This window comes from Bufo bufo, chromosome 4 (assembly GCF_905171765.1).
Source record: "Bufo bufo chromosome 4, aBufBuf1.1, whole genome shotgun sequence".
NCBI classification, from domain to species: Eukaryota; Metazoa; Chordata; class Amphibia; order Anura; family Bufonidae; genus Bufo; species Bufo bufo.
The window spans coordinates 624,472,084-624,495,458 of record NC_053392.1 but is presented as its reverse complement, the minus strand read 5'-3'; the positions used below and the strand labels follow the sequence as shown (position 1 = coordinate 624,495,458).

At 51.4% G+C, this 23,375-nt stretch overlaps 1 protein-coding gene across 4 annotated transcripts in view; it reads right to left on the bottom strand.

Annotated features, from left to right (window-relative positions):
* The window catches only part of KIF6 (kinesin family member 6), a 180,154-nt gene that overhangs the window by 152,713 nt on the left and 4,066 nt on the right, over positions 1-23,375 (bottom strand). For 3 of the 4 annotated variants that reach the window (XM_040430763.1, XM_040430765.1, XM_040430764.1), the window contains exons 2-5: positions 15,915-16,021; positions 15,244-15,318; positions 3,311-3,458; positions 3,067-3,176 (exon numbers count right to left, since the gene is read on the bottom strand). In XM_040430763.1, coding sequence (XP_040286697.1) covers positions 3,067-3,176; positions 3,311-3,458; positions 15,244-15,318; positions 15,915-16,021 — 440 coding nt within the window. Of the gene's footprint in view, positions 1-3,066; positions 3,177-3,310; positions 3,459-5,867; positions 6,000-15,243; positions 15,319-15,914; positions 16,022-23,375 lie in introns of those variants that run through there. The other variant, XM_040430766.1, reaches the window with a different exon arrangement.

Below are 23,375 nucleotides of genomic sequence, written 5' to 3'. Positions count from 1 at the left end.
ATGGCCTCCTTGTTCACCTGATCTGAACCGCATTGAGAACCTGTGGTCCATCATCAAATGTGAGATTTACAAGGAGGGAAAACAGTACACCTCTCTGAACAGTGTCTGGGAGGCTGTGGTTGCTGCTGCACGCAATGTTGATGGTGAACAGATCAAAACACTGACAGAATCCATGGATGGCAGGCTTTTGAGTGTCCTTGCAAAGAAAGGTGGCTATATTGGTCACTGATTTGTTTTTGTTTTGTTTTTGAATGTCAGAAATGTATATTTGTGAATGTTGAGATGTTATATTGGTTTCACTGGTAAAAATAAATAATTGAAATGGGTATATATTTGTTTTTTGTTAAGTTGCCTAATAATTATGCACAGTAATAGTCACCTGCACACACAGATATCCCCCTAAAATAGCTAAAACTAAAAACAAACTAAAAACTACTTCCAAAAATATTCAGCTTTGATATTAATGAGTTTTTTGGGTTCATTGAGAACATGGTTGTTGTTCAATAATAAAATTAATCCTCAAAAATACAACTTGCCTAATAATTCTGCACTCCCTGTACTTCTATCATGACGGAATGAATAACGGAATGCCTCTAAAGGCATTCCGTTATGCATTCCGTCATAGAATTGCGTTATGGTTTGTGGTAACGGAATCCATAACGCACTTCACCTTTTACCAGTAACGAAGCGTGAACGAATTTCATAACCTGAAATCCGCTCATCTGTAGACATAATATTTATGGTACTAGGGCTGGGCGATTAGGACACTATAATGAAAGCCAATGTTTGCGGCAGCTCTGAAGGGGTGTTAGTGGGGGAACGCACACATACACCTATAGATCCCACCTATAGACCTGGGCGGTTTCATTACAGGACACATCTTAGAGGGAGAAGTAAGAAGTGTAATGAACCTTAAAGAATGTGTAAGGAAATGCAAACACAACCTCTGATCATCTGAGGGACTGCAATCAGTAGGTCCCAGGGTGTCAGTACCTATCGGGAGAGGGTGACAGGGTGAAAGTACCTACTGTGGGTGTGTGGGGGGTCCTGTCAGGGTGCGAGTCCATTGGCACCGGGCAGGGGGGCTGTCAGGGTCGTCTCGCACCGGGCAGGGGGCATCAGGGTTGGCTAGCATCGGGCAGGGGGTGTCAGGACTCATATCGGGGAGCGGTTGTCCGGACAGTTACTGTGGTGCTGCTGGGCATCATCAGCATTGAAGTCCATGATGTGTTCCGGCAACTGCTGGTTCTCCTGCTGCTCCATGTGCCACTCATGAGGGTTGTACCGCTCCTGCAGGGCGATGGGCCATATCCTATAACACCCGAAACCGGGCTCCGTCACATCGCGCTCTGGTGGCTTCCCCCCTGCTGAGCGCCTCCTTTCCAGCAGGGGCACCGCCGACACTCCACTGTTCCACGCTGCAGCGTGGGACCATGGACGTGCTGTGGAGTATCGGGAGGCCCCCTGCTGGAAAGGTGAGTATTCCGAGCGCATCGCGAGACAGCGGGAGACCACGGAGCAGAAGTAATAGCAAGTGCTTCACTACCGCTCCGTGGTCACGTGACACAAACGAATCCTCGATGCAAAAAATTTGCTTCGAGGATTTTTTTGTGTCGAATTACTCGATTTAATCAAGTACTCGTTGCAGTCCTACTTGGGATATTTTTTTTTTTATAACATAACCCTGCTATACACTTCTCCACCACTTTATCCCTGACCTGTCTGGTATGTTCCTTGGTTTTCACTAATCTTCTCTAACAAACCTCTGAGGCCTTCACAGAACAGCTGGAGTCATACTGAAAATATATTACACACAGGTGGACTCGATTTACTAATAAGGTGACTTCTGAAGGCGATTGGTCACATTGGATTTTATTTAGGGGATCAGAGTACAAGGGGCTGGATACCAGGGCTGAAACGATTACTCGATTTAATCGAGTAATTCGACACAAAAAAAAATAATCGATGCAAAATTTTTTGCATCGAGGATTGGTTTGTGTCATGTGACCACCGAGCGAGAGTGAAGCTCTTGCTATTACTTACCGCTCCGTGGTCACCTGCCGGCCCGCGCGCTGCACTCTTCCTGACACATCGTCAGGTCATAGTGCACGTAAGCGCTATAACCCAACGCTGTGTGACATCAGTTTGCAAAGTTTGTTGAAAGTACAACGAGCATCTAAGCTTGGATAGAAAAAGATCACTTATCCATTATAGGTCATCAAAATTTTGCACAGGGTCCCAATTTCAGAAACCGCACCTGCTTTCATATACTGCCCAATGGATTGTCACGTCAAGCGATCATGTAACCAGGCTGTGTACATGTGACCTCGATTCTGCACCGACTGGGAGTCCAGCACAAAATGTTCTAAATCAGTGAACTTATCAATCCGAAAAAAAGTGAACAGTCCCCAAAAATATCCCATTCACCAACAGTTACCTTGTGCACGAGTGACTTTAGGCGGTGGGGTTCTGTGTGGACTGAAGAGCATCTTCACCCACTGGAGCAGCGTGGCCACCCATATGCTGCCACTTCAGTAGGGACGTGCCATTTGTTCCCCTCTCATGCGGTGACCAGCGCAGGCTCCGAGGCCTGGTTTATTATTTAGTGAGGTGATTTTCCTGCACACATTCATGCCTGAGGCACGCTATATTTTGTGGTTTTCTCCATAGCCCAGGCCGGTCTCAGTGCACTCAAATCACCAATTACTTCTGACAACCGGCTCACATAAATGAGTGTTTTCTTTTCAGGTGGTTATCCGCTGCTATTCTCCATGACCAGACGATCGGTGTAGTCAGTTCAATGTCATTTATAAAGCCTGTAATTCTAACACAGAATCTAAAGCTGGGAAACAAATCCCCAAACGTCGGGGAGATCCTTGAGGACATGGACTTCATCAGGAGCTATCACCATCATACACTGTAAAGAGGACCTTGTGCATGGAGTCAGCGGCTGCATTTGGGTAGGGTCACCACCCTGTGACCTGATACTACATGACTGCTTCCATATCAAATCAATACACCATCATAATCATCATCAATAGTCATGAAGTCGCTGAAGTGACTTACGGGAGGTCTTCCAGCTTGGAGGCTTCATGTCTTGGGTCCAGCAGATCGTAGCCACACTCATTGTAGATCTCCAGGTAGGAGATGTGCACCGTGTAGACTTTACTACTGTCCTGAATAAAGAGAATGAAAAGGGTAAGTGCCTGACAGAAACATGGCGCCTGCCAGAGATATGAAGATGTGCAAAGTCAGAGTGGATTCTGCAGGACAGGACCACCACTCAGCGACCCCCCACCACCTCTCGTACCTTCTGAAGCTGCTCAAATACATAGGACAATGTCCTGGGGATGATGCCTCTGTCGCTGTAACGCTCCGCTCCTCCTGTGATGGTGAACGTCTTGCCGCTGCCGGTTTGCCCGTAGGCGAATATGGTGCCATTGTAGCCGGTGAGCGCGCTGTGAAGACAGACCAGGCGGTATAAATGCACATTATTATACTGTCAAAGAGAGGCCCGATCGCCATCCACATGTGACTAGGCTCGCTGTTATGTGAACATTCAGGTGGCGGTTAGTATAGCTGCACACAATGTATTCCGTCATTTTGCTGAAGATACAGTACGTCAGAACAGGAAGTTTTGTCATGGGGACAGCAGTGTAACCTAAAACTCTGCACAGAAGTAAGACATTAAAAATATCTTCTCTAAAAACCAAGTAAATGGGATAAAATACATCTGAGCCCACGCAGAAAGACAAGAGGAAAACTGGAGGAATTCTGTATATGTGAAGGAACGTAATCAGCAACTTGACTGAAGGCATCCGCATCCTGGCCACATAAACTATACCCGGATAAGTTACCGGAGCCGCTCAGAGGTCGCCGGGTCCATCCCAGCAGAAGCCAGACATAATAACAGAAATGTGTAGACTGGACGCGGCTCCTGCTGAGGCCTCCTCCCCTCACATTTATCATCACTTATGGTGAAGAGGACATAACTCAGTTATATGAGATTCAGTGGGATGAAATCCGCAGCCTCATGGCCATGGATTCTGGCACCAGCATGGCCGTGTCACCATCAAAACATCTCTGCAGTATCACAAGGGAAGGGACAGCAGCTCTGCTGACAGGTAACGGGAAGTGACAGCTGCTCTGCTGCCAGGCAACGGGAAGTGACAGCTGCTCTGCTGCCAGGCAACGGGAAGTGACAGCTGCTCTGCTGCCAGGCAACGGGAAGTGACAGCTGCTCTGCTGCCAGGCAACGGGAAGTGACAGCTGCTCTGCTGCCAGGCAACGGGAAGTGACAGCTGCTCTGCTGCCAGGCAACGGGAAGTGACAGCTGCTCTGCTGCCAGGCAACGGGAAGTGACAGCAGCTCTGCTGCCAGGCAACGGGAAGTGACAGCAGCTCTGCTGCCAGGCAACGGGAAGTGACAGCAGCTCTGCTGCCAGGCAACGGGAAGTGACAGCAGCTCTGCTGCCAGGCAACGGGAAGTGACAGCAGCTCTGCTGCCAGGCAACGGGAAGTGACAGCAGCTCTGCTGCCAGGCAACGGGAAGTGACAGCAGCTCTGCTGCCAGGCAACGGGAAGTGACAGCAGCTCTGCTGCCGGGCAACGGGAAGTGACAGCAGCTCTGCTGCCGGGCAACGGGAAGTGACAGCAGCTCTGCTGCCGGGCAACGGGAAGTGACAGCTGCTCTGCTGCCGGGCAACGGGAAGTGACACCAGCTCTGCTGCCAGGCAACGGGAAGTGACAGCAGCTCTGCTGCCAGGCAACGGGAAGTGACACCAGCTCTGCTGCCAGGCAACGGGAAGTGACAGCAGCTCTGCTGCCAGGCAACGGGAAGTGACAGCAGCTCTGCTGCCAGGCAACGGGAAGTGACAGCAGCTCTGCTGCCAGGCAACGGGAAGTGACAGCTGCTCTGCTGCCAGGCAACGGGAAGTGACAGCTGCTCTGCTGCCAGGCAATGGGAAGTGACAGCTGCTCTGCTGCCAGGCAACGGGAAGTGACAGCTGCTCTGCTGCCAGGCAACGGGAAGTGACAGCTGCTCTGCTGCCAGGCAACGGGAAGTGACAGCTGGTCTGCTGCCAGGCAACGGGAAGTGACAGCTGCTCTGCTGCCAGGCAACGGGAAGTGACAGCTGCTCTGCTGCCAGGCATCGGGAAGTGACAGCTGCTCTGCTGCCAGGCAACGGGAAGTGACAGCTGCTTTGCTGACAGGTGAGGGAAGTGACAGCTGCTCTGCTGCCAGGTAACGGGAAGTGACAGCTGCTTTGCTGACAGGTGAGGGAAGTGACAGCTGCACCAGCAGTGAAGCAGGATGAAAATCGTGTAAAGACCAGGAAGGATGGCTGAGGTGCTTGTGACAGTCAGCAGAACTCGTTAGCGCCCCCTCAGGCCACAGTACTGGCCTCCGATCCTCCATCTGCAGTTCTCCTCTACACGTGGCCACACATCAGTATCCAGTTATTCGGCTATTTCCAGCCACATGTGGCCTCAGGCAGAGACATTTACATCCCGGATTCAAACAGCCCCCGTACCGCTAATGAGATGTTAACAGAGAGGTATGCAGAGTCAGTCCGCAACCCGAGCAAAACCGCCAAGGTGCAGACGTGTGGCATCGCGGGTGACAAATTGAACTTGGGGTTATTATTAGAAAATTCCTTCGGCATGAGCGCCCTTGTGTAAATCGCAAATGATTACAAACAAATAACAAGCACAAGCGAGCGGCGCCGAAATCGATGTGCACCAGATGTCTGTGTAACAAGATGAAAAAAAAAAAACATAGGGGGAGGGGCGGCCAAGATGGTCGGGCTCATGTATGAAGACAACTTCAAGATCACAAACAATGGGCAGAAATGATCCTAAAATGTACCCGGAGGGAAGGATCGCCATTTATAAAGGCGGCGGAGAAGCGTCTTGTAAGCGGAGCTATCGGTCTGTAAATAACAGCATGCGGTGCAGCATAACACAAGCGGAGCTGCCAATCATACTCTGGTCCCGCCCACGAGGAAACGAAGTACAATATTGGCTTTAGCGCGATGGCCTGCCATATAGCGCCGAGGATTGCCGAAGGTAAACACAGTCTGGTGCCAGTAGGACCTCGCAGGATGGCTGCCCTAGAAGCCCACCACCAGGCCAACCAGCACCTTAACCCGGTCCGTTATAGTCCCTACCATCGCTGCAACCTTTCGGACACTTTTACGTCGAGGCTTGGGTCCTGAAAGAATCCGGATCCTCAAGAATCAGGTGACTCTTGATTGCAATTGGGCTCATCTTTTGGATTTACATCCAATTAAAACTGAATATAAAGCATCCACTATATAGTGACTGGCATAGCCGGGACCTCTTGGATGCGGCACAGCAGAGTTTACCGCGTACAGAAGCCCAAGCAACGAAAACAGATGTTCTGAAGTGTCAGAGCCAACAGGAAAGCAGCAGAATTATGAAATCAGCTCCGGATGTGAATGGGGGAAAAAAAATGATGTAAAGATGCAAACTAAAAACTGACGCCAGCCCCGATGCCCCCCCGATGAGCCAGTGTCAGTAATCCAGCCAAGAAGGATGTCGCCTGGTCTGAATTTAAGGCTTCGTTGAAATACATCACGGTCCAGGACAGAAAAAATTATTGCGCCTTTTTCATGGAAACGCTCTTCAAATCTTCGCTTTGGGTCCAACGCGGGAGCTCGTGTGACAATAACCGAAGGCGCGCAGCTTGTTTGCATCACGTAAAATTTCCGTCTATGATCGCCAGCTACAAGAGCCGGGTATCATGCGAAGCCCCCTCATTAGACTGTACAAATACGCTGGATCCGGACTAATAAAAAGAAGAAGAAGAAAAGGAGGCGAGGGAACAGGGCACCGCACCAAAGGAATCCGAGCCCGGGCCAGCGGCCTTTAAATGAAGCGTGACAGATTTAGAACATAAGAAAGGCTCGGAAGACGTCCGGTTTCCTGGATTTCGATGGAGGAGCGGGAGGATTTGGAGCCGTTTTCGGCAAGGAAGCTGTATAAATAGAAACGTGTCAGAAGTAGAAAATTCTCCTCTGCATTATTTATATAGTGAGGCTGTGGATATAATGAATCATCTCCCTGCAATGTCCACGTTACCATACAGCCCGGCCGAACACCGCGTTCTGACCCGCAGCTTAACCCTTTACTGCAGCAGCAGGGTCCTGATCACAATTATCTCCTATCCAAGGGATGCATGACTGCCGGGACCCCAACCGACCACTAGGGAAGGGGTCCTGAGCCCCCCAGCTTGAATGCAGCAATAGACACACATGAGTGAGATAGCCAAGTGCTGTACTCTATGGGACTGACAGTCAGATGGCAGCGCACATGCCTGACTCGGGACGGTGAGGCTCGGGACCCCTTCCCTTTATACATTGGATAACTCCTTAAAAGGGGTTCAGCACGCCCCCTGAAAGAAGATTCATACCTACCTGCTCCGCGCCGCTCCCTCCATCTTCTAGTCCCCGCACTGCTTGCATCCGGTGGCGCATGGGCAATGCTCCAGCCAATGACTGGCTTCAGTGGCGATGTGCTGCTTGTGGCCAGCCATTGACTGGATTGATGAATGTGATCCTCCCCATCGCCGGCCGGATGAAGACGGAGACGGGGGGCTCTTGAAGGTGCAGGATCTGAAGGCGAGGAGCCTAACGCAGAAAGTTAAAGAACACGCACCTCAGTCCCTGCATTAGTTTTGCCAAAATTGTTCCTTTAAGAATTTTACGGACATGACTTTTCCTTTAAGAGCCCAGTTCCTCCTTTGCCATTTTAGCATTATTTTTTTTAACACATAGGATATGATGAAATTAACTAAAATAAGGACTCTTCATCCGGGTGCAGTAATAGACTGAGGCGATCGGAGACATTGTGTACTGACGGCACATGACAGAGCAGCTGCGGCGTGCAATGACACAGCTGTGTGCACAATGCACAAGGAATGACGAGAGTGACGCACATGATGTGAGAGCAAGAGGAACCAGCCGTCTGGAAGATCCCACAATGTGACACACGGGGAGATGGACACCGAAGACCGTCACATACTACTGCGCAAACCCAAGGACTGGCGAAAATGGTTAAAACCTTCAGCCGCTTGGAGACGCCAGAAATGATGCAAGGAAGAAAAATACAAGTTTCAGCGTCAGGCTGCATTCACCAAAAACGGAATTGCGGCGGATTTTGTGCAGTCATCAGACTGCAGACTTTTTTCTACTTTTTCTGAACACCCTGCAGATTTTCAGGTGTCAATGAGGTTGTGGATTTGTCGCAGATTTCACAGCAGGACGGCTACATTTCAGCGGCGGAACTATTCTGACCGGTGACAGCAACCCAGCGTTGTGGTGACGGCCTGCAGTGAGATGCAGTGTATTTCCAATATAGATGAATTTTTTGTGTACGCGTGGTACCCCGGATGATGAGGATCCCCTGCATCCTTACAAATACGCTCATGTGGAGTACACTGACGAGCGCAGACCCGAACTCCAGTAGAGCAGGGGACCCCGGATGATGAGGATCGCCTGCATCCTTACAAATACACTCATGTGGAGTACACTGACGAGCGCAGACCCGAACTCCAGTAGAGCAGGGGACCCCGGATGATAAGGATCCCCTGCTTCCTAACAAACACGCTCATGTGGAGTACACTGACGAGCGCAGAGCTGAACCCCAGAAGATCAGGAAGAGCAGGGGACCCCGGATGATGAGGATTCCCTGCGTCCTTACAAACACGCTTATGTGAAGTACACTGACGAGGGCAGAGCCGAACCCCAGAAGAGCAGGGGACCCCGGATGATGAGGATCCCCTGCGTCCTTACAAACACGCTCATGTGAAGTACACTGACGAGCGCAGAGCCGAACTCCAGAAGAGCAGGGGACCCCGGATGATGAGGATTCCCTGCGTCCTTACAAACACGCTTATGTGGAGTACACTGACGAGCGCAGAGCTGAACCCCAGAAGAGCAGGGGACCCCGGATGATGAGGATCCCCTGCGTCCTTACAAACACGCTTATGTGAAGTACACTGACGAGGGCAGAGCTGAACCCCAGAAGAGCAGGGGACCCCGGATGATGAGGATCCCCTGCGTCCTTACAAACACGCTTATGTGGAGTACACTGACGAGCGCAGAGCTGAACCCCAGAAGAGCAGGGGACCCCGGATGATGAGGATTCCCTGCGTCTTTACAAACACGCTTATGTGAAGTACACTGACGAGGGCAGAGCTGAACCCCAGAAGAGCAGGGGACCCCGGATGATGAGGATTCCCTGCGTCCTTACAAACACGCTCATGTGGAGTACACTGACGAGCGCAGACCCGAACTCCAGTAGAGCAGGGGACCCCGGATGATGAGGATCGCCTGCATCCTTACAAACACGCTCATGTGGAGTACACTGACGAGCGCAGAGGCGAACTCCAGAAGAGCAGGGGACCCCGGATGATGAGGATCCCCTGCTTCCTAACAAACACGCTCATGTGGAGTACACTGACGAGCGCAGAGGCGAACTCCAGAAGAGCAGGGGACCCCGGATGATGAGGATCCCCTGCTTCCTAACAAACACGCTCATGTGGAGTACACTGACGAGCGCAGAGCTGAACCCCAGAAGATCAGGAAGAGCAGGGGACCCCGGATGATGAGGATCCCCTGCGTCCTTACAAATACGCTCATGTGGAGTACACTGACGAGCGCAGACCCGAACTCCAGTAGAGCAGGGGACCCCGGATGATGAGGATCCCCTGCTTCCTAACAAACACGCTCATGTGGAGTACACTGACGAGCGCAGAGGCGAACTCCAGAAGAGCAGGGGACCCCGGATGATGAGGATCCCCTGCTTCCTAACAAACACGCTCATGTGGAGTACACTGACGAGCGCAGAGCTGAACCCCAGAAGATCAGGAAGAGCAGGGGACCCCGGATGATGAGGATTCCCTGCGTCCTTACAAACACGCTTATGTGAAGTACACTGACGAGGGCAGAGCCGAACCCCAGAAGAGCAGGGGACCCCGGATGATGAGGATCCCCTGCGTCCTTACAAACACGCTCATGTGAAGTACACTGACGAGCGCAGAGCCGAACTCCAGAAGAGCAGGGGACCCCGGATGATGAGGATTCCCTGCGTCCTTACAAACACGCTTATGTGGAGTACACTGACGAGCGCAGAGCTGAACCCCAGAAGAGCAGGGGACCCCGGATGATGAGGATCCCCTGCGTCCTTACAAACACGCTTATGTGAAGTACACTGACGAGGGCAGAGCTGAACCCCAGAAGAGCAGGGGACCCCGGATGATGAGGATCCCCTGCGTCCTTACAAACACGCTTATGTGGAGTACACTGACGAGCGCAGAGCTGAACCCCAGAAGAGCAGGGGACCCCGGATGATGAGGATTCCCTGCGTCTTTACAAACACGCTTATGTGAAGTACACTGACGAGGGCAGAGCTGAACCCCAGAAGAGCAGGGGACCCCGGATGATGAGGATTCCCTGCGTCCTTACAAACACGCTCATGTGGAGTACACTGACGAGCGCAGACCCGAACTCCAGTAGAGCAGGGGACCCCGGATGATGAGGATCGCCTGCATCCTTACAAACACGCTCATGTGGAGTACACTGACGAGCGCAGAGGCGAACTCCAGAAGAGCAGGGGACCCCGGATGATGAGGATCCCCTGCTTCCTAACAAACACGCTCATGTGGAGTACACTGACGAGCGCAGAGCTGAACCCCAGAAGATCAGGAAGAGCAGGGGACCCCGGATGATGAGGATCCCCTGCGTCCTTACAAATACGCTCATGTGGAGTACACTGACGAGCGCAGACCCGAACTCCAGTAGAGCAGGGGACCCCGGATGATGAGGATCCCCTGCTTCCTAACAAACACGCTCATGTGGAGTACACTGACGAGCGCAGAGGCGAACTCCAGAAGAGCAGGAAGAGCAGGGGACCCCGGATGATGAGGATCCCCTGCGTCCTTACAAACACGCTCATGTGGAGTACACTGACGAGCGCAGAGCTGAACCCCAGAAGATCAGGAAGAGCAGGGGACCCCGGATGATGAGGATCCCCTGCGTCCTTACAAACACGCTTATGTGGAGTACACTGACGAGCGCAGAGCTGAACCCCAGAAGAGCAGGGGACCCCGGATGATGAGGATTCCCTGCGTCTTTACAAACACGCTTATGTGAAGTACACTGACGAGGGCAGAGCTGAACCCCAGAAGAGCAGGGGACCCCGGATGATGAGGATCCCCTGCGTCCTTACAAACACGCTCATGTGGAGTACACTGACGAGCGCAGAGCCGAACTCCAGAAGAGCAGGGGACCCCGGATAATGAGGATTCCCTGCGTCCTTACAAACACGCTTATGTGGAGTACACTGACGAGCGCAGAGCTGAACCCCAGAAGAGCAGGGGACCCCGGATGATGAGGATCCCCTGCGTCCTTACAAACACGCTTATGTGAAGTACACTGACGAGGGCAGAGCTGAACCCCAGAAGAGCAGGGGACCCCGGATGATGAGGATTCCCTGCGTCCTTACAAACACGCTTATGTGGAGTACACTGACGAGCGCAGAGCTGAACCCCAGAAGAGCAGGGGACCCCGGATGATGAGGATTCCCTGCGTCCTTACAAACACGCTCATGTGGAGTACACTGACGAGGGCAGAGCTGAACCCCAGAAGAGCAGGGGACCCCGGATGATGAGGATTCCCTGCGTCCTTACAAACACGCTCATGTGGAGTACACTGACGAGGGCAGAGCTGAACCCCGGATGATGAGGATTCCCTGCGTCCTTACAAACACGCTCATGTGGAGTACACTGACGAGCTCAGAGCTGAGCCCCGAAGATCAGGAAGATCAGGGGACCCCGGATGATGAGGATTCCCGGCAGTCAGTTCCAGGGGCCAGCGTCAGCTGCAGAGTGTGAGGCGTTACTCCCACAGATGATTAGGCTCTGGCCTCTCGGCGCACGCCTTGTTCCAAGTGTCCGTGTCAAGTCGCAAAGAACAGAAAACAATGTTCTGTTATGGAAAACATCGGCCTTGTCAACAGTAACCCCGGGCCTTGCACAATACTTGAAAACTGTCCGAGATGGATCATAAAAGCTTTTGACCGCGCTTAACCAAACACCATTAGAGACCCTAGAAGTGAAGTGACCTGCAGCCATCGCTAATTCCCATAAAAAGTATTCGCGCCCCCTTTCCTGTGATTTGACAGCGGTGTCAGTGTCCAATGGCTTCGCGATTCTGCAAGTAAAACGGAGGTTTTCACCTTCCAGATTGTGCAGCGATTGCCCACCATATCTGGATGATGCAGCATCTACCTGTACCCAAAGCAAAGCTTCACAAGATACGTAATTTACCAGGGCGATGAATATAGAATAAATCCCTGCGTGCGACCACGTGACGTGGTTACTGAAAAGTGCCAGTCAGAGGATGGGACCCTGTACATGATATCACTGGGTCAGAGGACGCAGCTTCTCCCGCTCTGTGTCCTCATTGATTGCACCCAGGAGCCGAGCGCCATCGCCGCGCTCTTCTGGCAGCGCCTATGTAAGAACGACCCAGTTGTTGGCAGATAGGCTCCATGTGCTTGTCCCGGGTGTCAGGCCTTTGATGCTGCACTTTGATTGTTTTCTGCCTCTTGTAGACGTCCAGCACAGAGGGTTAAATCTTCAATCTTTATTTTAATTAAAATAATATAAAAGATGTATCTCCAGAAAGAATGCGGTAACGCTACATAGCATATCTGCCTCTTTTCCTGAGTATTCACGTACTGGACGAGAAGACTGGAGTGATCCTCCTACTCCCAATATCCAGCCGCACCATTAACACGTCTCTGGCCTGGTTGGCACCGCGGACCAGCCTTACGAGGAAAAGCTTGTGATGGAGGGAGGGGGGCAAACTCGCCTCGTGCCACCACGGCTTGTGATATCTGACAATATGGATTTGTTCTTGTTTTAATGAAACAGAGCGACCTGATGATACGGAAGGGGGGGGGGGGGCCTCTGACATAAACCTGATGTGCGAGACCCACTTTGAGCGCCAGCGGTCACTCGCGGGGGCAGAGACATCTCACCCTGGGTCACTGCATGAATTCTGCTGAGCGTTCTGCTTTGCAGGGGGCCCTCATTTTATCTGCAGCGGGCGGTCAACCAATAGAAAAAAGGGAGCGATTCACAAGATCATGAATATGCCAGACTCCTCACTGCCGCGCCCAGCGGACTCTCCTGTCCTAATCCGGATGCAGTCTGCAAAAAGAGCAGGGCAGGGAGATATGCATGATATTTAAAACTGTTCCGGACCCTACGCTCCGCGGTCCAATGCCGGCAGGAGCCTACGCACCGCTCCGGGGTCCAATGCCGGCAGGAGCCTACGCACCGCTCCGGGGTCCAATGCCGGCAGGAGCCTACGCACCGCTCCGGGGTCCAATGCCGGCAGGAGCCTACGCACCGCTCCGGGGTCCAATGCCGGCAGGAGCCTACGCACCGCTCCGGGGTCCAATGCCGGCAGGAGCCTACGCACCGCTCCGGGGTCCAATGCCGGCAGGAGCCTACGCACCGCTCCGGGGTCCAATGCCGGCAGGAGCCTACGCACCGCCCCGGGGTCCAATGCCGGCAGGAGCCTACGCACCGCTCCGGGGTCCAATGCCGGCAGGAGCCTACGCACCGCCCCGGGGTCCAATGCCGGCAGGAGCCTACGCACCGCTCCGGGGTCCAATGCCGGCAGGAGCCTACGCACCGCTCCGGGGTCCAATGCCGGCAGGAGCCCACACTCCGCCCCGGGGTCCAATGCCGGCAGGAGCCCACACTCCGCCCCGGGGTCCAATGCCGGCAGGAGCCCACACTCCGCCCCGGGGTCCAATGCCGGCAGGAGCCTACCCTCCGCTCCGGGGTCCAATGCCGGCAGAAGCCTACGCACCGCCCCGGGGTCCAATGCCGGCAGGAGCCTACGCACCGCTCCGGGGTCCAATGCCGGCAGGAGCCTACGCACCGCCCCGGGGTCCATGTTTCAGGTCATGCAGTTTAATCTTTTTCGTATTGGGGTGGCGGTGCAGCTCGACACATCGGGAGGATTTCCGGGTGTACACATACAGGCGACACTGTACAAAGCGCCATCCGTCGTCTGTAGACTCCCATGTTCATATAGCATATGGGGGATGCTATTCTATACAGCAAAAAAGTGTCATGACATATAAAAAGGTCCGAACAAGGACAAAAGGAGACTCTTTGGCCGTCTGTCAGGTAAACGGGGCCTCGGCATATCTCCTGGCACAGTGTGAACACACCCCAAGATGTGCCCAAAAAGGTGAACAGAGGCACCGACCGCCCCTCATACGAGCAGCACTTCACAGACCACAGAAAAATACCGACAACTAGGAAACCACTCACCGCGATCAGAGCGATATCAGAAGCATCACAAACCCCAAAGTCGCCATAACCAAGGGGGCGAGCTGCAAATTCAAGGGTCACAAAAAAATCTTTATTAACCAGTTTAATACCGGTGCATTTATCCCCCTTCCTGACCCGGCAGGTTTTCGGTTTTTATTAAATACATGCTTCTTTGAAAGCCACAACTTTTTTTTTCCTGTTCGGGTATGTAAATAATTTTTGCGCATTTTTTCACTCGGAGCTTTATTTTTATATAAGTATTTTTTTTTATTTTTTTTTGTAACAAAAAAAGTGGGAAAATAGTCTGTTTTTCACATTTAAATTTTTTTTCATAAAATGCAACTAAAATATTTCTTATTAGAATATTTTTATATATTTTCCATATATGGGAGGTATGGGTGATGATGGCTGGGGGTGGGGGTGGGGCTGTGTCACCCATGGGTTCATTCAAAGGGACATTTAAAGGGGTTGTACCAAGTTCACAGGATAGGGGATAACTAGCTGATCCCCGGGGGGGTCCGACCACTGGACTCCAGACTGACACACTGTAACAAATCGTCAAGATAGGAGAGAGAGTTGCTTATGAATATTGTATAGACCGGATACAACAGTAACAAACCCTCAGCTGTGAAACATCTTAGATCTCAGGAAGTTTTGAGCCAACCTGTATTTCTGAAGGCGATTTATTAACCCATACTAACCCACTGATTACATAGAACTGCACTAAGGGACAGTATATGGCCCCCATTCTCACATGGCGGACTAGCGGTCATTACCCCAGCGCAGTGCCCACAGCTGTGTGTATGGCAGCCTGTGGCACGGCTTTGCAATGATCCTCCGCCCCGTTACCGCCGTCACACCTTACCTCTCTGCCACTGGTTTCGCGATGCTTTCGAATACGGCTTCTTGCTTCGTTTCTTGGTCAAACGTCTCTTGAAACCTGCAAAATATCCAAGAATTAGCAGTTTTTAGCACCTCGGTGTGAAACAGAGCTCGATTCATAGCCCCCCGCCCCCCCCCCCCCACCGCTCGTAAAACCGCGTGCAGAACGAGACAAAGCGCCCCTGTGTTCTGCCCGAGCGCCGGCTTGTACTATTGTCAGCAAATTGATGGCGGAGATTAGTTCTGGGCAGTAAAAATCCTGTGAAAAACGTAACAAGGTGGAATTTATTTTGTGGCGAGCGGCCGACCCGCACTGAGCCGGGCGCGAAGACGCCTCCTGTTTACTGGGAGCGCAGAGCGAGGAAATTAAACACATTGCTGGGGTGCAGAGACGGACACCTCATAACACCGGGGGGGTCATCTGCTTGGGACAACCTTCTGTCACCTAAGGTCCCACCTGTGGCAGCGTCGCCCGCACCGCGGCCGCCCACCTGACCCATCGATAGCCATGATTTAACCCCTCTGCAGCCAGGTTCTGCCCCCGAAGCCTGAGACAACCTGGTGACTCCAGCGACCAACAGGAAATATTTTAATAAAAAATGCATCCAAAACCTCCAAATATTTTACTGAAAATTCCGCAGAAACGGAACGCACCGGAACTTGTACGTCTCCCTCTTATTATTAACAAATCCGTCCGCCAGGTCCCGAGGGACGATGATCTCCAGGGACGAAGACGCCTCGTCATTATTAACGGAATAGATCTGTAGGGAGACAGAGAGGAGGTCAGCACCGAGTATACCGTATAATATGTATACACTAACATACCGGAGGATAGCCCTATAATGTAACATACCGGAGGGTAGCCCTATACTGTAACATACCGGAGGGTAGCCCTATACTGTAACATACCGGAGGGTAGCCCTATACTGTAACATACCGGAGGGTAGCCCTATACTGTAACATACCGGAGGGTAGCCCTATACTGTAACATACCGGAGGGTAGCCCTATACTGTAACATATCGGAGGGTAGCCCTATACTGTAACATACCGGAGGGTAGCCCTATACTGTAACATACCGGAGGGTAGCCCTATACTGTAACATACCGGAGGGTAGCCCTATACTGTAACATACCGGAGGGTAGCCCTATACTGTAACATACCGGAGGGTAGCCCTATACTGTAACATACCGGAGGGTAGCCCTATACTGTAACATACCGGAGGAGAGCCCTATACTGTAACATACCGGAGGGTAGCCCTATACTGTAACATACCGGAGGGTAGCCCTATACTGTAACATACCGGAGGGTAGCCCTATACTGTAACATACCGGAGGGTAGCCCTATACTGTAACATAGCGGAGGAGAGCCCTATACTGTAACATAGCGGAGGAGAGCCCTATACTGTAACATACCGGAGGAGAGCCCTATACTGTAACATACCGGAGGGTAGCCCTATACTGTAACATACCGGAGGGTAGCCCTATACTGTAACATACCGGAGGGTAGCCCTATACTGTAACATACCGGAGGGTAGCCCTATACTGTAACATACCGGAGGAGAGCCCGATACTGTAACATACCGGAGGAGAGCCCGATACTGTAACATACCGGAGGAGAGCCCGATACTGTAACATACCGGAGGATAGCCCTATACTGTAACATACCGGAGGATAGCCCTATACTGTAACATACCGGAGGATAGCCCTATACTGTAACATACCGGAGGAGAGCCCGATACTGTAACATACCGGAGGATAGCCCTATACTGTAACATACCGGAGGATAGCCCTATACTGTAACATACCGGAGGATAGCCCTATACTGTAACATACCGGAGGATAGCCCTATACTGTAACATACCGGAGGAGAGCCCTATACTGTAACATACCGGAGGGTAGCCCTATACTGTAACATACCGGAGGAGAGCCCTATACTGTAACATACCGGAGGATAGCCCTATACTGTAACATACCGGAGGAGAGCCCTATACTGTAACATACCGGAGGAGAGCCCTATACTGTAACATACCGGAGGATAGCCCTATACTGTAACATACCGGAGGAGAGCCCTATACTGTAACATACCGGAGGATAGCCCTATACTGTAACATACCGGAGGAGAGCCCTATACTGTAACATACCGGAGGAGAGCCCTATACTGTAACATACCGGAGGGTAGCCCTATACTGTAACATACCGGAGGAGAGCCCTATACTGTAACATACCGGAGGATAGCCCTATACTGTAACATACCGGAGGAGAGCCCTATACTGTAACATACCGGAGGGTACCCCTATACTGTAACATACCGGAGGAGAGCCCTATACTGTAACATACCGGAGGGTACCCCTATACTGTAACATACCGGAGAATAGCCCTATACTGTAACATACCGGAGGGTAGCCCTATACTGTAACATACCGGAGGGTAGCCCTATACTGTAACATACCGGAGGGTAGCCCTATACTGTAACATACCGGAGGGTAGCCCTATACTGTAACATACCGGAGGGTAGCCCTATACTGTAACATACCAGAGGGTAGCCCTATACTGTAACATACCGGAGGGTAGCCCTATACTGTAACATACCGGAGGGTAGCCCTATACTGTAACATACCGGAGGGTAGCCCTATACTGTAACATACCGGAGGGTAGCCCTATACTGTAACATACCGGAGGGTAGCCCTATACTGTAACATACCGGAGGGTAGCCCTATACTGTAACATACCGGAGGGTAGCCCTATACTGTAACATACCGGAGGGTAGCCCTATACGGTAACATACCGGAGGGTAGCCCTATACTGTAACATACCGGAGGGTAGCCCTATACTGTAACATACCGGAGGGTAGCCCTATACTGTAACATACCGGAGGGTAGCCCTATACTGTAACATAGCGGAGGAGAGCCCTATACTGTAACATAGCGGAGGAGAGCCCTATACTGTAACATACCGGAGGGTAGCCCTATACTGTAACATACCGGAGGAGAGCCCTATACTGTAACATACCGGAGGAGAGCCCTATACTGTAACATACCGGAGGGTAGCCCTATACTGTAACATACCGGAGGGTAGCCCTATACTGTAACATACCGGAGGGTAGCCCTATACTGTAACATACCGGAGGGTAGCCCTATACTGTAACATACCGGAGGGTAGCCCTATACTGTAACATAGCGGAGGAGAGCCCTATACTGTAACATACCGGAGGAGAGCCCTATACTGTAACATACCGGAGGAGAGCCCTATACTGTAACATACCGGAGAATAGCCCTATACTGTAACATACCGGAGGGTAGCCCTATACTGTAACATACCGGAGGGTAGCCCTATACTGTAACATACCGGAGGGTAGCCCTATAATGTAACATACCGGAGGAGAGCCCTATACTGTAACATACCGGAGGGTACCCCTATACTGTAACATACCGGAGGATAGCCCTATACTGTAACATACCGGAGGAGAGCCCTATACTGTAACATACCGGAGGGTACCCCTATACTGTAACATACCGGAGGGTACCCCTATACTGTAACATACCGGAGGGTACCCCTATACTGTAACATACCGGAGGGTACCCCTATACTGTAACATACCGGAGGATAGCCCTATACTGTAACATACCGGAGGAGAGCCCTATACTGTAACATACCGGAGGGTAGCCCTATACTGTAACATACCGGAGGAGAGCCCTATACTGTTACATACCGGAGGAGAGCCCTATACTGTAACATACCGGAGGAGAGCCCTATACTGTAACATACCGGAGGAGAGCCCTATACTGTAACATACCGGAGGGTAGCCCTATACTGTAACATACCGGAGGGTAGCCCTATACTGTAACATACCGGAGGGTAGCCCTATACTGTAACATACCGGAGGGTAGCCCTATACTGTAACATACCGGAGGGTAGCCCTATACTGTAACATAGCGGAGGATAGCCCTATACTGTAACATACCGGAGGGTAGCCCTATACTGTAACATACCGGAGGGTAGCCCTATACTGTAACATACCGGAGGGTAGCCCTATACTGTAACATACCGGAGGGTAGCCCTATACTGTAACATACCGGAGGGTAGCCCTATACTGTAACATACCGGAGGGTAGCCCTATACTGTAACATACCGGAGGGTAGCCCTATACTGTAACATATATGGAGGGTAGCCCTATACTGTAACATACCGGAGGGTAGCCCTATACTGTAACATACCGGAGGGTAGCCCTATACTGTAACATACCGGAGGGTAGCCCTATACTGTAACATACCGGAGGGTAGCCCTATACTGTAACATACCGGAGGGTAGCCCTATACTGTAACATACCGGAGGGTAGCCCTATACTGTAACATACCGGAGGATAGCCCTATACTGTAACATACCGGAGGAGAGCCCGATACTGTAACATACCGGAGGGTAGCCCTATACTGTAACATACCGGAGGGTAGCCCTATACTGTAACATACCGGAGGGTAGCCCTATACTGTAACATACCGGAGGGTAGCCCTATACTGTAACATACCGGAGGGTAGCCCTATACTGTAACATACCGGAGGGTAGCCCTATACTGTAACATACCGGAGGGTAGCCCTATACTGTAACATACCGGAGGGTAGCCCTATAATGTAACATACCGGAGGGTAGCCCTATACTGTAACATACCGGAGGGTAGCCCTATACTGTAACATACCGGAGGGTAGCCCTATACTGTAACATACCGGAGGGTAGCCCTATACTGTAACATACCGGAGGGTAGCCCTATACTGTAACATACCGGAGGGTAGCCCTATACTGTAACATACCGGAGGGTAGCCCTATACTGTAACATACCGGAGGAGAGCCCTATACTGTAACATACCGGAGGGTAGACCTATACTGTAACATACCGGAGGAGAGCCCTATACTGTAACATACCGGAGGAGAGCCCTATACTGTAACATACCGGAGGAGAGCCCTATACTGTAACATACCGGAGGGTAGCCCTATACTGTAACATACCGGAGGAGAGCCCTATACTGTAACATACCGGAGGAGAGCCCTATACTGTAACATACCGGAGGAGAGCCCTATACTGTAACATACCGGAGGAGAGCCCTATACTGTAACATACCGGAGGGTAGCCCTATACTGTAACATACCGGAGGAGAGCCCTATACTGTAACATACCGGAGGGTAGCCCTATACTGTAACATACCGGAGGAGAGCCCTATACTGTAACATAGCGGAGGAGAGCCCTATACTGTAACATAGCGGAGGAGAGCCCTATACTGTAACATAGCGGAGGAGAGCCCTATACTGTAACATAGCGGAGGAGAGCCCTATACTGTAACATAGCGGAGGAGAGCCCTATACTGTAACATAGCGGAGGAGAGCCCTATACTGTAACATAGCGGAGGAGAGCCCTATACTGTAACATAGCGGAGGAGAGCCCTATACTGTAACATAGCGGAGGAGAGCCCTATACTGTAACATACCGGAGGAGAGCCCTATACTGTAACATACCGGAGGGTAGCCCTATACTGTAACATACCGGAGGAGAGCCCTATACTGTAACATACCGGAGGAGAGCCGTATACTGTAACATACCGGAGGATAGCCCTATACTGTAACATACCGGAGGAGAGCCCTATACTGTAACATACCGGAGGAGAGCCCTATACTGTAACATACCGGAGGATAGCCCTATACTGTAACATAGCGGAGGAGAGCCCTATACTGTAACATAGCGGAGGAGAGCCCTATACTGTAACATAGCGGAGGAGAGCCCTATACTGTAACATAGCGGAGGAGAGCCCTATACTGTAACATACCGGAGGAGAGCCCTATACTGTAACATACCGGAGGGTAGCCCTATACTGTAACATACCGGAGGAGAGCCCTATACTGTAACATACCGGAGGAGAGCCGTATACTGTAACATACCGGAGGATAGCCCTATACTGTAACATACCGGAGGAGAGCCCTATACTGTAACATACCGGAGGAGAGCCCTATACTGTAACATACCGGAGGATAGCCCTATACTGTAATATACCGGAGGAGAGCCCTATACTGTAACATACCGGAGGAGAGCCCTATACTGTAACATACCGGAGGGTAGCCCTATACTGTAACATACCGGAGGGTAGCCCTATACTGTAACATACCGGAGGAGAGCCCTATACTGTAACATACCGGAGGAGAGCCCTATACTGTAACATACCGGAGGGTAGCCCTATACTGTAACATACCGGAGGAGAGCCCTATACTGTAACATACCGGAGGGTACCCCTATACTGTAACATACCGGAGAATAGCCCTATACTGTAACATACCGGAGGGTAGCCCTATACTGTAACATACCGGAGGGTAGCCCTATACTGTAACATACCGGAGGGTAGCCCTATACTGTAACATACCGGAGGGTAGCCCTATACTGTAACATACCGGAGGGTAGCCCTATACTGTAACATACCGGAGGGTAGCCCTATACTGTAACATACCGGAGGGTAGCCCTATACTGTAACATACCGGAGGGTAGCCCTATACTGTAACATACCGGAGGGTAGCCCTATACTGTAACATACCGGAGGGTAGCCCTATACTGTAACATACCGGAGGGTAGCCCTATACTGTAACATACCGGAGGGTAGCCCTATACTGTAACATACCGGAGGGTAGCCCTATACTGTAACATACCGGAGGGTAGCCCTATACTGTAACATACCGGAGGGTAGCCCTATACTGTAACATACCGGAGGGTAGCCCTATACTGTAACATACCGGAGGGTAGCCCTATACTGTAACATACCGGAGGGTAGCCCTATACTGTAACATACCGGAGGGTAGCCCTATACTGTAACATACCGGAGGGTAGCCCTATACTGTAACATAGCGGAGGAGAGCCCTATACTGTAACATAGCGGAGGAGAGCCCTATACTGTAACATACCGGAGGAGAGTCCTATACTGTAACATACCGGAGAATAGCCCTATACTGTAACATACCGGAGAATAGCCCTATACTGTAACATACCGGAGGGTAGCCCTATACTGTAACATACCGGAGGAGAGCCCTATACTGTAACATACCGGAGGAGAGCCCTATACTGTAACATACCGGAGGAGAGCCCTATACTGTAACATACCGGAGAATAGCCCTATACTGTAACATACCGGAGGGTAGCCCTATACTGTAACATACCGGAGGGTAGCCCTATACTGTAACATACCGGAGGATAGCCCTATAATGTAACATACCGGAGGAGAGCCCTATACTGTAACATACCGGAGGGTACCCCTATACTGTAACATACCGGAGGATAGCCCTATACTGTAACATACCGGAGGAGAGCCCTATACTGTAACATACCGGAGGAGAGCCCTATACTGTAACATACCGGAGGGTACCCCTATACTGTAACATACCGGAGGGTACCCCTATACTGTAACATACCGGAGGGTACCCCTATACTGTAACATACCGGAGGATAGCCCTATACTGTAACATACCGGAGGAGAGCCCTATACTGTAACATACCGGAGGGTAGCCCTATACTGTAACATACCGGAGGAGAGCCCTATACTGTAACATACCGGAGGAGAGCCCTATACTGTAACATACCGGAGGAGAGCCCTATACTGTAACATACCGGAGGGTACCCCTATACTGTAACATACCGGAGGGTACCCCTATACTGTAACATACCGGAGGGTAGCCCTATACTGTAACATACCGGAGGGTAGCCCTATACTGTAACATACCGGAGGGTAGCCCTATACTGTAACATAGCGGAGGATAGCCCTATACTGTAACATAGCGGAGGATAGCCCTATACTGTAACATACCGGAGGGTAGCCCTATACTGTAACATACCGGAGGGTAGCCCTATACTGTAACATACCGGAGGGTAGCCCTATACTGTAACATACCGGAGGGTAGCCCTATACTGTAACATACCGGAGGGTAGCCCTATACTGTAACATACCGGAGGGTAGCCCTATACTGTAACATACCGGAGGGTAGCCCTATACTGTAACATACCGGAGGGTAGCCCTATACTGTAACATACCGGAGGGTAGCCCTATACTGTAACATACCGGAGGGTAGCCCTATACTGTAACATACCGGAGGGTA